General features: G+C 40.8%; 1 protein-coding gene across 2 annotated transcripts; it reads left to right on the top strand.

Annotated features, from left to right (window-relative positions):
- Positions 1–688: 688 nt before the first annotated feature.
- On the top strand, positions 689–16,987 carry LOC119745532 (neprilysin-4-like). Of its 2 annotated transcripts, XM_038221926.1 has the most exons (22): positions 690–1,267; positions 2,063–2,179; positions 2,500–2,661; positions 3,064–3,147; positions 3,513–3,733; positions 5,211–5,282; positions 6,241–6,306; positions 6,646–6,762; positions 7,077–7,142; positions 7,491–7,627; positions 8,109–8,331; positions 8,828–8,926; positions 9,387–9,464; positions 11,062–11,171; positions 11,451–11,512; positions 12,431–12,482; positions 12,694–12,761; positions 13,564–13,694; positions 14,334–14,399; positions 15,244–15,330; positions 15,908–15,984; positions 16,783–16,987. In XM_038221926.1, exons 1-22 carry the CDS (start codon positions 1,132–1,134, stop codon positions 16,883–16,885), a joined length of 2,334 nt encoding a protein of 777 aa, XP_038077854.1. In that variant the 5' UTR covers positions 690–1,131; the 3' UTR covers positions 16,886–16,987. The 2 variants fall into 2 exon arrangements, with proteins under 2 accessions (XP_038077855.1, XP_038077854.1); XM_038221927.1 differs by lacking the exon at positions 15,244–15,330 and having other exon boundaries at positions 689–1,267.
- Positions 16,988–17,001: the final 14 nt, after the last annotated feature.

Here is a 17,001-nt window from a genome sequence, read left to right as displayed (position 1 = left end):
AAGGACTGCTGCAAACTCTGACTGGATTGACCTACAAATCTAAAAATTTAATGCGGCCTGACGTTGCGATCTTAACAAATTCTTCTTCAGAGGCAAACTGACAGAGGTACAAGAAACAAACATGTAGAGACTCATAAGCATATCGGGTTGGGAGGAGAAACACAACAAATTAATAAGAATTTCGATGATGAGATTGAAAGGGGCCTATCTATAAACATTGACTCTGTTTATCCCAACATGAGGAACAAGAAGATTGGTGGCTTGCTTGCCAAGCAACAACATCGCAGACATAAACGCGCAGACGTCCCAGGCCCCAATCCACACCACCACCCTCTTCCAATACTGTAGTCATGGAGGAAGGAATAGACTTTTTTCCTCCTCATCCATATCTGACGCTGAACATAAACTTCTCTCCAAAAGTCCAAGGGTCTCAACTTTTGTCCCGCTGCATGCCCGTTGTGTGAACGACGTTCAGCTCAGCCAAGATCTCACAGATTACTACTGGTAGGATCCGTCTTCGTGAGTTTTTTCCTTGTTTCTGACCCATGTGACCCTCCCGTGTTAAACACCCCCTCCCAAGAATCGTGTACCAGACCTTGAAACATAATGTTCAAGTTGTCAGTTCCCAGGTCACTAACCCTGATAACTCCCCCACAGGACAAAACGATCTCCCAGAGAGAATTAGCATTTGGAACTTTCAGCATAGACGAGGCCCATGTCACAGGTTCATTCTGTCAACAAGGCACAACAGGTGCATGTGGTATGCGATCATGTGACCAGCTATGCAAAGAAAGCTCACAAAATGTCTTCCCCCACTGGCTGTAGGACTGCCAGATTTTACCTTCTCTCCAACCATTCAGCTACATATATGCTCCAACATTCACAAGGCGTGTAAGTTGAATGAAACTTTTATTTACGACTTCTTCTACTTCTTGATATAGCAGAGGTCGATCTACCACAGCCCTTGCAACTGATTACCCAAGCAAGACAACACTTTTATCGAGTCTTAGTTCCCAAATTGAAACTTCAATTGTAGGGGAGTCTCATACCTCCCTTTCCACTCCCCTAACCACGCCTCTCACCTCAACTTCTGCCGAACAACACATATCAATTTGGAGTAAAGCCCCCACCATGAAGGATAAGCTTACAACTTCCAAGGCTCAGCTGGCGCGCGAGGACTCTGTCGTCTCCAAGTCGCCCAGTAAAATTCCCTTTATTTTGGTGGGAATCTTCGCTGCTGTCACCATCGCCCTAATGATTACCACAAGTGAGTAGAGATCGAGCTTTTTCCGGGGGGGGGGTCGAAAACCCTTACAATATTGATAAAATGAATGAAACCAATGAATCTGAAACCATTAAAAACTTGCGATTAATTAATCTAAGGTTGATTCTCACTTACCGTTTGATAACTAAGATTTTACTGTTTGAAATTCTTCGTGAAACACCCCGGTTTCTCAGATACAGAGACCGGCAATTTAAGGAAATTTACAAAGGACCAACCGTGCTCAGCATTGTACTTTACTAAGCTCAGACAGAAGTTGCTCAGCAAAGACAGGTTACCAGCCATTTAGTCACGCAGTGTATCATATTGTTCATGGCTGGTTCTCAGACGGCTCATGCTTAGCACTAAACATTTCCTAAGCAACATGGTCTGGCGACTCCCCTTTGAACACGGTGGAAAAGATCTATATTGAAACATTTTGTTTGGGTTTGTCTGATGCTATTTTGTTAATCAGACTTGAATGTTTGCAAGGTCTCGAGTTAAAAGATTTGACATCAGCAACGGGTGTATTCATTGTATAAGCTGCAGTGGGCCACCATTAACCCGACGTTTCGATGACGTTGGTATGTTCGCAGTGGCATAGCCGGGGAGGGGGGGGGGGCGGCTGGCCATTCGGCCAAGAAAATTTGGGCAAATTTTGTCGTTGATCCGCCTTTGGTGCTCACATAAAATGCTGGTACCCCCCCCCCCCGACCACCACCCCCCTCTTAAGAAATATTCTGCCTGTCGCACTGTATGTTTGTCTTCAGAATTTGACGAGTTTGTTTACGTGTTTTCCAGTTGTTTTCGCAGTACAGAAGAACGACATTGCCGCCAAGCTGGACGAACTGAAGGCAAATAAACCACCGGTGCCCGTGGATCGGGAGACGTGCACGACAAAGCAATGCTATGACTCCGGTAATAAGACAGGGATATCATACCCTGCACATTATCTGAATGACCAGGTCACACGGGTGACAACATGACCGACACTAGCTACAGTCCCTTTCAACTATTGCCCCGAAGGAATGTCACAGTTCAGAGAGACCGCAATGACACATTGTGGAAAAGTGTGAACTTAATGAACCAAGTTTCCACCTAAGATGTAATTACTGGTGAGAAAACACTTTCGAATTGCCGATGTTCATCAACGAAAATGTGAAACTTGGGCAAGATTTTGTTTTACGTTTTAAATTTTGTTTTACGTCTTATATCGTGTTGTCTCTTCATTTCTACAGCATATGCATACCTGAGTAATATGAATCAGAGCGTGAATCCCTGCGATAATTTCTTCGAGTACGCCTGCGGGGGCTGGAACCAGCGACACACCGTACCAGAGGACCAGATTAAAGTCTCTGTTTTCAGTTCACTGAGAGACGATTTGAAGGACAAGCTCAAAGGTAACTCATGCCCCTAAATGTCATCTTATCCGACCTTCTCACATTTGTCTCCTTTAACTGATTGTGTCTGTGACATGTCACCCTCATCGTCACATCCCCGTCATTATCATGGCCCTTGTTTCTATCATCAACATTACCACCATCTTTTTTCATTGCCATCAATATCTTAATCACGCCCACTTTCGGTTCTTTTCCTGCCGTCATTAATGTTGTCATAAAGATTTTAAGGGCGACAATGGCAGCACCGTATAAATCAGTCAGACATCTTCATTGACAGTAGCGTCATCGGTGAATGTCGTCGCTGATCTAGTGTTGTCATTGTCGTGATATTTTACTGATTGTTTGAGTACGCTGTACAAGAATTTGTCATTAAAACTGCCGTGTTGGTCATTTCTTTATCAGTTCTATTTGAACGGAGCCCCATTGCCGGCGAACCCTCGTCGTATCACATCATAAGGAACGACTACCAGTCTTGCGAAGATCTGGGTAAGTTGTCTCATCTACCAAGCAAAGGACACCATCTATGAATTATCAGTTTGGCTATTTAGAACAGGAATCACACTCAAATTACGAAGTTGTCTTTAAAAAATATTATCAGAGTGAATTTGCTTTACAACTTTTTACCCCTACCCCCCCCCAAAAAAAAAAAAAATGACGACTTCTATTAATGTCAACGACAGGCTGTACTCACACATATTTTTTTAGCGATTGTAATACGTCGTTGATATTTGTGCGCATCGTTAGCAGTTAGATTGAACTTTAAAAAATATCTATAGTTATTCAGTTATATAAAGATAACAAGTCAATAACACAGTCAATTTGAGACTTCAGTTTTCGCACTTATCCAACAGACACCATCAATGAGTTGGGAGCCAAACCTCTGACGGACGTGCTGACTTCGCTGGGCGGCTGGCCGGTGCTGGGGTCTACCCCTGCCGGCGGTAACTGGAACGCCACCACCTTCGACTTCGAGAAACTCTGGGCCGCCCTCAGGGGCACACACGGCGTACAGATCATTGTGTACATAGACACGGTGACCGATCCTAACAACAAGACCAAGCACAAGTTGACTGTAAGCTCTTTAGGACACACAAGTTCGACCCGGATTCCGTGTTCGATTTGACCAGACATTCTTCTGAGTCAGAATGAACAGTGACACATTTCTCCTTCCAAAATACGATTTTTGTGTCAAAATAACTCCTTCCCGCGTTTTGTGGTATTGAAAAGTGACTCATAGAATGTCATTTTGACCCTCAAAAGAGACGGGTATTAAAGAGTGTATAATATTATTTGTAGTATTGTCTGTATTTACATGTAATAGGAAAAAGTATGCCTGTATTTTCAAAACAATCGGGACTATATCTTTGCTAGATATTGAAGAGTTGAAGTGCAACGTAGTTTATTCACCGATAAATCTACGCTGATGTAAATCAACGCTCTGTGAAATTAGCACAAAGACATACAAGATTAGAGGTCGATGTATGTCTGAAAACAGATCGTGCAGGGCGAGTAAAAAAAGTGGAACCCAAACACAAATAAATATATTTCATATTTAAAACAATATTGAGCACCATTGGAAGCCCATTTATTTAACTACTTTTCAGTGCAAAATTTACTTCAGTTGCTCTACACGTTATTTTTTTTTATCACTAAATGCGATTTCACAAATTGTCTTCAAACATCACCAGCGATAAAACCTCAGTTTAAAAGTTAAAAATATTCAACAAAGTCCTTTTGAAGGCTCACCCTTAAAAAAAAAAGGATTTTGCAAAGCCCAAGCACTAAGCAGAGTTGTTAATACAGATATTTATGTACTTCAGTTGTTGAATCAAGTATTATGTGTCATTTTCTTTGTTGTCCCAAACAGTCAGAACACACAATACATTGCTTTTTTGGACGAAACTGATTTTGGGGTTACCTTGTTTAAAAAATGATAAAAAAATTAACGTGGAGTAATTGAAATCATTTTTTTTAAATTGAAAAATAGTTTAATAAATGGGCTTCCAAGTCATAATTATTTTTGGTGATACATATTTTTGTAAATATTTATTTGGGTTTGGGTTCTGCATGTTTTGGGTTTTCCGCATTACGATTTTTTTTGTGAGTTTTTTTTTTTTTGCCGATTTGCAGTCATGTGAAGCACAGTCATTTCGTGCACAAAGTGCAAATTATAATATTTTGCTATAGTAGCTAAAACGTATACATTTTTGAATACTAGTATTATTATTTACATTCGCACAAAGTTTCATAGCGATCGGATTATGATGACGTCATGATGACGTCACACATTTTGTACATTTTTGTGCAAAATATGTATGATCTAACAAAAAGATGTTTGCCCATAATTACGTCATGATGACGGCACTTGTCATATGATCTTATTCTGTGTGTCAAGTGTGGAGTCGATCTGAGCAAAGACAGTGTCAAATTTTGTGAGTAGAATGAAATAACAAAAAATAAATAAATCATCAACAAAAATCACCCGATGTCGTCATCGTGACGTCAGACATGTTGTAACGTATTTTTGCAATATTTTTTTTTTTTATCAGGCGTCCACTCCGTTTTTCGTGGTACCAAAGGTCGGCATCGAGAAGACGCAATTGCGGGGTGTGAAGACTTTGGTAAGGAAAATCCCGTTATTTGCCATTACGTGTTTATATGCGAGAGATTCCATCCACACAATGAAAACGAGCACCACAATAAGCTCAGATTGCTTTGGATATTGCGGTGACTTAAGTTGTATTGTTGAAATAGAAATGAAACAGTCTTTCCATGAGCCTTTCCATGAGCGCGTTATACAGGGTGACCCCCCAAAAATGCAACCCTGAAATATTTGCTTTTTTCCAAAAACGTGATCGGTGAATTTTTATGTTTTGGATATCAGATTATAGCTGGTAGCTTCTTTTCCTTTCAAATACTGAAAAAAAAAATCATGAAAATAACACATTGGGTTGCTGAGAAAATGCCAATTATGTAAAGGAAGTGATTTTTCATCTTGTACACAAAAGCTTCAAACAGTGAAACATTTTACTGTAAGCTCACTGTGCAACTATCTTTCATTTGTGCCATTTCTTTAGTATTTTGACATATTTATGATGCTGAAAATGTTTGAAATAGGACTAAAAAGGATTAAATGTTCAGGTAGAAAATAAAAGGTATTTCCATGAAATTCATTTGTTCTCTTGTCATAGTAGGTGCCGTGTTCTTTGTATTAGGACATGCACAAATAGATACAGTGTAAATCCCTTAATGTGGTAATGTTTGTGTACAGGAAGAAAAATCACTTCTTATACATAATTGGCATTCTCTCAGCATCCCAATAAGCTATTTTCATGATTGTTTTTCAGTCTTTGAAAGAAAAAGCTCTCAGCTTTAATCTGATATCCGAAAAATAAAAATTAACCTATCACGTTTTTTGACAAAGGCAATTGTTTTAGGGTTGCATTTTTTTGGGTCGCCCTGTATAGGCGTATCTATACGCATCGGATACAATACAGACTGAAAATACGTTTTACGTATCACCATTTATGACACTGCATCTTTATGATAACGACTTTAATTTGCATTTGTTTTCTCCAGATTGACGAACGAGACTATTCTGAGGAATTGGGGATAAAGATCCTTTTGGATGAGAGTTATTCGAAGGTAGGTGATGCATGTCCCCTGTTCCCTTCCATACTAATCAAACAGCTGCCTATATTTGCCAGCACGTTGAACTCTTTGTTAGTCATAAATTATCCCAGTTGATGGCAAGTTTCTTCAAATTCCGTTTGGCACGGCCCCCATGCATGGAGGTCTTTGGCAAGCACATTGATATAGTGTTACGAGGGCGTTCCCTCCAACTTGCCACGACTGCGTCCCGTCATCGTCGCAATACTCAGTGCAAAGTGCACGGTGAAATTGTGCCCGATTGTGTTTTGGGCCCTCCATATGGTCTCATGATTTCATACAATTACGTTTTTTTTCACCAACGTTTTCTTTCAGGAGAGGAAAGCGTACCTCCAGTACATGATTGACATCGCCGTGGCTCTTGGCGCAGACGAGACAGTAGCGAAGGAGGATATGAAGAACCTCATCGAGTTCGAGTCGAATATGGCTAACGTAAGACATTCGTAGAAATTCGTCATCGATTCTTTCCTTGTCGATGTTTTTTTCTGGAAAGGCCAATTGGATTTGAAAATTGGCTTATTTATTTCGAAATGCACCCCTATCCAATTTACACATCTCGCAGCCTATATTGACGTATTTTAAGGGTGTGATATGATTTTGATTTTTACTCATTCGCTATGGTATTATGGAATGCAATTGTCATTCTCCTAAGTATATGAAACTGATATTTATTTATATGTTAAATATATGACAGGTAAAGAAAGTACAAAATTTTAATATTATTGCGTTTCTTTTTTTTCCTACAGATTACTGTATTGCATCCATACTCTGGTACCACTGAAAACACTCTCAAGGAAATTGGAATGGATGTGGTAAAGATTTGACATTATTGCCTCGAGACTTGGTACATGTTCAGACTTTCCGTTGTTGTTGATGGGCATTTCTTCACAAGTAGACGTTTCATACAAATATCATGATATGAGTCGTTAAAGGGGCCTAGACGCAACAAAGCAGAATTCTCATATATTTAGAGTTTCGAGACAGTTAAAATTAAGTTAGATCCAATACGCAAGGTTTCGCCAATTACTGTGCACTCCATACAACTTTATAACACAAATTGTTGAAACTATTAATTCTTTATCAAATTTGCACATTATACCCAAATTATCATCCAACCGCACTTTTAAACACAGTCTGTTAGGATATTTTTTTTTTTCAAGATCGACTGGACGCGTTTCTTTCAACTAATGTTGCCGGCAAGCGTTGACCCAGGAGTAACAGACGACGAGCCAATCTTCAACTACAGCCCAAACTATATCGGCAATGTCACCATGTGGATAAAAGACCAAGACAACAGGTGGGTAAAGAATTAATAGGAAAAGGACCATCCTAAGCTGGATTTCATGGAAGGAATTCATTGAAAGAACTTTGAAAAAGTACTAACAATTAACATAAAATCCTCCGTGACCATCGTTGTTTTGCAGAATGTCGCTTGCCGGGCTATTAAATGGGACTAGCGGTTAAGTCGTAGCAGCATCGATATTTCATGTCGAAAGTATTTAAATAGGCCCCACCTGTCGGATTGGGGTGAAATGGGATGTGTTATGGAATAGTGGAAGGCCTTTGTCATAATAGCCTAAATCTAGACTGCGATACCATTCTTGCATATATTTATTGTATTTGGAGACTCATCACTTCCCATTATATGATATCATCTGATATCATAATGGGAACACGCCATCTGATATCGGACAAGAAAGGGATAATCATTTCTGGAAGCAAATCGTGTGCAGGGAAACTTTAAAGATAGGTCAGTTTGTTTTTTCTTTTCCCGTCAGAGTCAAGGCCAACTACATGATCTGGTGTCTGGTGAGTGAGATGGTCCCCTTCCTGAACGAGACATTCCTAGCCATCCAGCACGAGTACCAACTGGAAGTGAACAAAACGATGTCTCCTACAGCTCGCTGGAAGACATGCGTCAACAACGCCAATGACCAATACATGTTTATCAGCGGTAGGATGTACGTGGATGAACACTTCACTGAAGATACGATACAAAAGGTATGGACAACAAAGAAGCAGTTCAGACGAGGATGATTAGTCAACTAGTGGCTGATTTGTGACGTAAACTGGGCATGCGCACTAATAGCAAAGTCTGAACGTCTCTCATCAATCGATGTTCAAAATGTCATCGCGAATCTTCTTGATCCTGGCTCCCCGTCATGCTTTATGATGCGCGCCTGGCTGTTGGTAACCAGCGATGCAACCGTACGCGTGCCCCATTAATACCTTAGACAGCTTACCCATTCCTTTTGGTCGAGAGCTTGTCCCGTGGCCGGTCTTAAACGGTTGAAAAAGTCTGGTGGGCTGGCTGGTCTCAAACAATTTTCCAGTGTCACAAGAAATTTTGACTCCTATGAAATCCGGTGCCTTTCACCGTTTATTGGTTGAACATTCACAATCCTCACGTAGGCGCATGCGCAGTACTACCAGTGACTCAGTATTTCCATAAGAAATGCGATACTTTTGTTAACAAAATCTGCTTTCCCCCCTGTAGACGCTTGAAATAGTTCACAATGTGCGGACGGCTTTCAAATCCATGCTGAAAACAAATGACTGGCTGCAGGAGGAAGACAAGGGCGTGGTGGCTGAAAAGGTAAGGTCAAAGGTCATCAAGGTGACAGTACGAAGGTCAAAGGGTCGTTATGAATAAGATCCGTGTGAGTCATACCACAAACTGGTATACATCATTTCGAAGTAACTGTCTCCAAGGAGATATGGTCAAGTTCTGAGAAGAAGAAGAAATACGAAACCCATCGTTTCGGTCACTGTGGTCAGAGCTTGACTCGAAAAATATATCTCGGAACCATTTCTCTGTGAATTCTCAAATGTATTTAACTTGCAAAGCCCCAAATCACTTTGACGATTGGAAGGCTTTTCGTAACTCTGGACTCGGTCATCAATTATTGATTCATGTGCGTTGTGTTACCACGTATAACAGGTGTAAATCAGGCCTTGTTTACTGGCTTTAGTTATTTTTATTAGAAAGATATAATTTTATGGAAATGCAAAGTAGCCGTTTTCAGCGATTTTTGTTGTTATTATCATCCCCATAGGCAGATGCTATGGACATCGCAATTGGTTACCCAGAATGGATCAAAAACAACACCAAGCTTGATGCGAAGTATGCCGATGTAAGTAGCAAAAAAACAACCCAAAACAAATTGGGTAGTTTTAGGTGACAATAATGTTAGATTCCACCCCATGTGTATGTTAGGGTGCCAGGGTAACCGGGATGCCGCCGTGCATGTATTTGACAAAAAATAGCACAGTTACACGGCAATAACACAGTTTATGGTGTTGATATAGCGTGGAGTACTGTGGCCTCGTGGTTAAGGGCACTGATTCGTGGTCTGCGGGTAAAGCTGCAGGTTGTGGGTTCGAGTCATGGCGGGGTCATGGTGCGTGTGCCCTTGGGCAAGGCACTTTGTCACGTAAATGGGTACCTGTTAGGGCGCCGAGATGGTTATTGTGATTGAATTAGCTGCCTTGCGCCTAACAGGCTGCATCGAGCTGTATACTCCCCAGGGAGCTGAGATGGTATTTGGAATGTTTCATGGGCCCAATGGGCAGGGGTAATAATGATGTAGCGCCTTGAGCACCAGTCCTGGTGGATACGTGCGCTTTATAAATATCCACTATTATTATTATTATTATTATTTATTCCAAAGGTTTCACGGTACTTCACACTGTCTTACCCCTGTTCATCAGACCACGAGACCATTTCTCTGCAGCAGGTTGAGATCAGCGCAATCTGCTTTCCACCTTCGTACATGGGCGTCGCCAGGATTTTTTCTAGAGGGGGGGCAAAATTTTTTTTTGCCAAAAAATGATTGTATTTCTCAACACATTCTCGATTTATCAGTTTTAGAGTGGGGCAGGGACATTTTGCCCCCCCCCAACTCATTAAATTTACACCACTTTGTCTTCGCGCCTCTTTTTTTTTTTTTTTTTTTTTTTTTTTTGCTTTTCCAGGGGGGGCAAGTGCCCCCCTTGTCCCCCCCTCGCGACGCCCATGCCTTCGTAGGTTCCCATTTATACTCCTGGGTGGAGAGAGGCGATTATAGTCAAGTGTCTTGCCAAAGAACACCAGCATCCCATGTTCCCAGTCAAGGTTCGAACCCACGTACCACGGCACATGAATCGAACACGGTTACGGCGAGGGGTTCGGGCCCGCTTAAGGGCCCCGAAAATTTGTTGGATTTTAGATGCACTGTGGTGCGATTTGAGGCAATTTCTTACCACTTTAACCCCTTTTTTCCTGAGGAAAAGATAGTGGTGTTCGCAGTGCCTGCCTTTATTGCGACGTCACTAAAAAAATTAATAAAATTGGGTTCGTTTTTTTTTTTTTTTGGGGGGGGGGGAGGGGCCTGGCGCCCGTTGGCTCTCCCCCTGGATCTGCCCTTGAACCATTGGACCATAGTTTGCTTATGGGGTTGCCGTCAATATACTTCCTCTGATAGTTCTTGATAGCAAGTTGTGGTTCCGAGTCTGTTTGCTCTTTGTTTTACGGATTGACCTTATTAATAAAATCAAATGGAGCGCTGCACCTATATATATTCGCACAGACTCTTTCACGTCGTCTCTACCTGGCTTGTTAAAGTCTCTCCCATTCCAGTATGTGTGTATCGCATTCTGGTACTGTATAAAAATCACAAAGAAAAGGGAGGTCCTCTTCTAGCCGAAACGGAAAGATGACTGTTATGCGATTGTCTCTTTCTCTGCCAAAAGCTGACTGCCACGGACGACGAGTATTTCCAGAATAACCTGAGATACCGCGAGTGGCTATCCCAGGGTGCATTGGCTCGCTTACGTGAAGAGGTGAAAGACGATTATTCACTGTGAGTAGGTTTTGAATGTTTGGATAATTTAGTAGCTCGTGTCCCAATGTCGTCCTTTTTCGCTTCGACTAAAGCCTATAAAATTATGTGTATAGCTTTTAAAAGCACCAGCGGTCTTCTGTAATAACAAACTCTACCCTGGGTTTTGTGTCTTGGCTTTCAGTTCATGAATGAACAACAACTGTAAATATAATCTATTTGTTTGTTTCATTTGTTTGTTTGTTTGTTTGTTTGTTTTTACGAGAAAAGAAAGAAAGTTTTTTTCTGTTCTGCTTCTAGGTGGTCTTTTGGCGGGCCGGCCGTCGTCAATGCTATGTACGGTGCAGCCATTAATGGAATTTGTAAGCTATTTATGTCTTTCTTTTATACAATTATGTAACACAGAAGACAACCCTACATTAGCCACCACGTCAGCTTTCATTTTGCCAACCATCATCCACAACCTAGCCACACAGTCGTGTTTTACTACACCACTGAGGACAATGCTTTGTGTTTCCCTTTGTCTCTGTAATATAACACTCTCCCATAGACTAAGCACATAACTGTACGACAGAGGACGGTCTTCAACAAGGGACACCCGAGGACTGAAACAATTCCTTTGTTCTCTCTTCGTGTATCGGTCCGGGGGGAGGGGTATGTAGTACAGGTACATCCATGCACATCACAATAGACGCTTTAAACTAAAATCCGGAACACTCTAAAACATCCATTTCGACATCCTTTTTGCTGGTCTAAAATGACACTTTTCGGGTCAAAAATTACACTTTTTGGGGACAAAATGACATTTTTATTTCGAGTCAAAATGAAGAGTGTCATTTTTTACCCGGAAAGAGTTGAGCCGATAGAACCCAGATTCTGAATCAATCTGATCTGGATTTTTTTTAAAGTGTGTAGCAACCAAACACTTAATCCATTCACCAACCCACCGACCCGTCTATGCCTCCTTTCCTCTCACGCTCATTGCTTTTAGCCACAAACTAGCCAATAACTAAAATAAACTCACTACCCAGTTATACAAGACGCCAATTTACTCACCAGTTTAACCAACCCTTGCAACCAACCAAGGAAAGCCTTTCGTCGGCTGGCGGTGGCCGGTACCATCCGGCCAACTGACAAACCGACCGACAAACCGACCGACCAACTACTATAAACAACCATTATCAGTACATCAACTGGCCCACCATTTGACACCAGTACCCGCCCAACGACCAATCACGAATCAGCCAACGCCATGACGTAATGTTCTTTTTTTGTTCTAGTGATTCCAGCGGCCCTTCTCCAACCACCTTTCTATCACAAGGATCTTCCCTGGTAAGTAACAATTAGGCCTACTTCAATCCTCTGAATCCATTAATATTTAAAGTTTAATCTTTCAAGATTTTTCCCAATAAAAATGAAGCGAACAAGTGAACTGTAAGCACCTTAGCAATTATGCTAGTTAGCTTATGGTAGTTTCTCAAGCTACCGTCGGGTTAATCTTGTCATTAAACCAATTAAACCAGTTTTCTTTATTGTATTTCAGGTACTCCAATTATGGTGGAATCGGTGTCATCATTGGGCACGAGATTACCCACGGTTTTGACAACTCGGGTAAATTAATCCTGAGATAACCCACGGTTTTGACAACCCCGGTAAACTAAGCCAAAGTCAATACTGATTATGATACCTCTGGGTAAAACTGAGTACATTTTTGGAAAAGGTCTGTATTTGGAACCTTTAAGAGACTAGTTTTTTGTGGTGTAAAGATGGGCGTCGGGAGGTGGGGGGGGGGGGGGGAAGGGGGGGGGGGAAGGGGGGCGCTTGCCCCCCCCCCCTCTCCGGAAAAGCCCCCCCCCCCCGAAAAAAAGGCGAAATGAAAAAAAAAATGAGAAAGAGGTTGTAAGTCATATTTGCTGTTAATTTAATAGACAGTTAACAAAATGGGCGTCTGCAGGGGTGTCAATGGGATGGGGTGGGCAATGTCCCCCTGCTCACCCTCGAAAAAAATATGATAAATTGAGAATAGATGCTAGAGAAAGTACATGGATATTTTTGGGGAAAATGTGCTTTGCCTCCCCCTCAAAAAAAAAAACAATCCCGGCGACGCCCATGAGTGCAAAGGATACTTTAACCTAGATATCCAGGTCCCTATCATGCACTAAAAAGGTCGGTTGCAAGGATTTTTCAGGGGTTAACTTTGTTTTATTTGATCTTAGATTTAGCTTTTATTAGAAATCGTATCGTTGAGCACAATCAAATATACGTACTACTTCGATGAAAAATGTTGCTGACTAAATGACGTTAAGGTTCAATTAAAAGAGGGAGGATTATGTAAGTGTTATGATTGATTGATAGGAGGCCGCCATTTCCAAGACATAGTTTCAATTCCAATATCTTGGTCTTTTTTTCACAGGGCGACGCTTCGACAAAGACGGCAACTATACAGTCTGGTGGCGTCAAGAGTCCATCGACAATTTCCTGGAGAGGGCGCAGTGTATCATCGACCAGTACTCCGAATTCATCATGCCAGAAACGAATAGAAGCGTACGTTTTGCTTTTCTTCCTTGAGTGATGACGGCCGGCGTATTTTTTTTCCTAGGAGGGTTAGGGGCAATGTCATGAATAATTTAGTTTTTCCTTTGAATCATTGCAAGACTTAGGTTCTCGTTCTATTTTCCCCTTAATTTAAAATTATCTCAGTGATAAATTTGGAGAAGAAAAATAGTTGATGAAAATGAGCAGCGACGACGTGGATTCGAACCAGGGATCTTTGTACCATAGCTCATCTCGCTATCCACTAGGCTACTGTGTGGTAGCTCGACGACAACCGTTCTTTAAAATGCTTTAATGTATTGTAAATAACTAGTTGAGTAACCTATTACAATGCTGTTGATGTCATTGTCCGGTCTCATGAATAACATGAATTATTCATGACATTGCCCCTAACCCTCCTAGGAATAAAAATTACGCTAACGGCCACACAGTTTAAAAGCGCCCTTTTAATGTGGTCGCTAAAGGAAATGGCAATCGGATCATTTTTGTCAATGGCTTTCCGGTTTCCATAAAAAAAGGGAACACAAGGGAATGACTGGTTGACCTTTTGAATCATTGTAAATTTAGAAGTTCTCCAAAATCTAATATCTTTTTTATTTATTTATTTATTTATTTATTTATTTTTTATAGCTGAACGGAGGTCAGACGCAGGGTGAAAACATTGCTGACAACGGAGGCCTGAGAGAGTCTTACAAGGTATCATCAGCATGAATCACATCTTAAAATTATATTCATTGCAAGTGTATTTTTATTTCAGAAGCCATCTTGATAATCCAGGATTATCGGCTGATTGCATCTCGGTCACTAATATAAGCTTTCCTCGTAAGATTCTCTCAAGTTGAGTAATACACAAAATGAACGTTCAGGGAATTTTTTTTGCGGAATTTTTGCAGGTTTGTTTTCGAGATGAATCCTTTAAAGGGAAAATACAACATTTGCAAACATCAAAAAATAAAACTACCAAATCAATTTGAAATACCTTGCTGCACTGTTAGTGAATGACAGTGTAAAGCATCCTGTAAAATCATGGCACCTGGTATACTGTCATTTTCAAGAAAAGTGGTATTTTTGTATCAATTTCCAACGCTGATCGGCCGATCAGCGTTGAAAACAACTGTTTTTTTTCTTCAAATACTGGCCCCAATTGACCATCGCACTTTTTTGCAATCGATTAGAAACCTATGAACGGGTACGAGCCAGCTAGACTGGTTCCCTGACCTTACAATTCCCCAATGTATGTAAACTGCTCTGTTTCTTCTTATATGGAGTCAGGGGAACCAGACTACAGGAAAATGATCGTTTCTCTTGGTTTTTATAGCATTTTCTAACCCAAAACCTCAAAAAAGTCCGTGTAACTATATTTGCTATACATTTCCAACCCCCCCAATTCCATCCATTTCTGAAAATTACAGCAAAAGCAAATGATGTGTATTCCCTTTAATGCATGTAATTACGAACACATACACCCTTCTTAAATATCGTCACGTTTATGTATGGTACAATATATATTTTCCCCCACAACATTTCCTCTTGCGTCAAGGCTAACATGGGCAACATACCCAAGCAACCTCGTCTCCCTGGCATTGACTTCACCGAAGAGCAGATGTTCTTCCTGTCATATTCCCAGGTATACAATTAAAACCGATCCATTCAACCCCGCCCACCTGCCCACGTGCGCATGCCCAGTGCTATATGCTGGGCGTGTCATTTGCAAATGCACGCATAGCGGACATTTCTCGGACAATCAAGGCTGTGATTGGTCAATACATCTGGAGGCGGGGCTTAGTCAATCGGTCTATTATCAATTTTACATCATAACACACAAAACCCAACCCCCAAATGGATAAATCCAAAAAGCAGAGTTTCTTGATCATTCCACTTTTTAGGTAATGTTCAGCTCCTTATAATTTAGAAACCGATTCTCGCTCCAATTTACAGACCCGTTCCTTCAAAACCATTTTGAAGTTTTTAACATCATGAACTTAAAAGTATCTTTTGTCTTTCCTAATAAGTTTTCATGTGAGGTTGGACAATGACCACAAAGGCCAATATCCATTAAAAAAACGCGTCCAAAATTTGGCTAAACTCAAGTTTTTGCACTTATCCCTCTTTAGTGTACAATACAAGTTTGAAAAATGAAATATCATGCAACTATAGATTGAGCCATTTTCATGAAAAACTGTAATTAATTTCTTGCAATCAAGCTATGGTGCAGTGTGTTCACACCAGAGGGAGCGGATGACGTCATCGACAATGATGTGCACAGTCCTGGCCCATACAGGTATGTCAGGTGTTTTCAAAACCTCGGGCTCATTGTCCGTCTTGGCTTCAGACGATTTTAAATCCTTCTCTCGGGAACTCTAGGTCAATACAGGTCATCTTCTGGTTGTGATCATATAGAGGTCACAGGTTAAGATGTTTCCGTTTGTATCGGACTTGAAACGTTTCTGGAGTCACACTTGAAGAAGATTCATTTCCCATGTCTGATCCAAGGCACATTACGATGAAATTGCGCCACACTCTGCAAAATGTGAAATGATATATCTGTAGCAGGCTTCGTTTTTACACATTTGTCTGAATAATGTACTCGGCCCTCTAAAATCAAGGATTTATACATGTCCAAATCAAGAAATTATGTGTCAGTATGATTCAGAACATGACCAGATTAAAAAAAACACCCTTGCAATAAGCTTGTCAGAGAAAACTGCTAGTGTTATTTGACGTAATAAAACAGAATACTGAAAGAAAGCGCTCAACTGGTAAAGCTTTAAACATTATTCTGCGAGAACACTCTCAGATTTAAAAGTTGAAGCAAGGAGAAAATAAAGTAATTTTGACAAATCAAACAACAAACGGTTTGTAAACATGGGCATGCGAAAACAAAAACGACATACGTGGTAGCACTTATAGTTACTAAATGAAAAAAAGAGCTCTAACTATATTTCCTAATTTACCAATTCTAGCGTTTTAAGTAAACGTAATCAACTATTTCTATAATAATTTCTATAATATCATTTCTATGATATACATTTCCCAAAAATGATAACTCCATCTCGCTTTATCGTTCTCGTTCGCACAGAGTCATCGGTGCGCTTCAGAACAACGAGGCGTTCAGCGCTGCGTTCAACTGTCCGGCTGGAAGCTACATGAACCCAGACCTCAAATGCAAAGTCTGGTACTAACTTCCTCCAATAATAGACCGTATGTGTAGCGGCCATCTTAGAGGGCATCATTATTTTGTTTTATACAACACCTGATTAAAACCCCGTCATCTGATTGGTGGATCGTTGATCACATG

The sequence above is a fragment of the Patiria miniata genome, unplaced genomic scaffold (genome assembly GCF_015706575.1).
Source record: "Patiria miniata isolate m_02_andy unplaced genomic scaffold, ASM1570657v1 HiC_scaffold_7, whole genome shotgun sequence".
Lineage (NCBI taxonomy): Eukaryota > Metazoa > Echinodermata > Asteroidea > Valvatida > Asterinidae > Patiria > Patiria miniata.
The sequence above is the reverse complement of the archived record's forward strand: the minus strand, read 5'-3'. Positions and strand labels throughout refer to the sequence as shown.

Excerpts from the sequence above, each read along its gene's own strand:
- LOC119745532 (XM_038221926.1), top strand. The coding sequence starts at position 1,132 with ATGAAGGATAAGCTTACAACTTCCAAGGCTCAGCTGGCGCGCGAGGAC. Across the intron at positions 1,268-2,062 it reads CGCCCTAATGATTACCACAA|TTGTTTTCGCAGTACAGAAG; the intron begins GTGAGTAGAGAT and ends CGTGTTTTCCAG. Across the intron at positions 8,332-8,827 it reads CTGAAGATACGATACAAAAG|ACGCTTGAAATAGTTCACAA; the intron begins GTATGGACAACA and ends TCCCCCCTGTAG.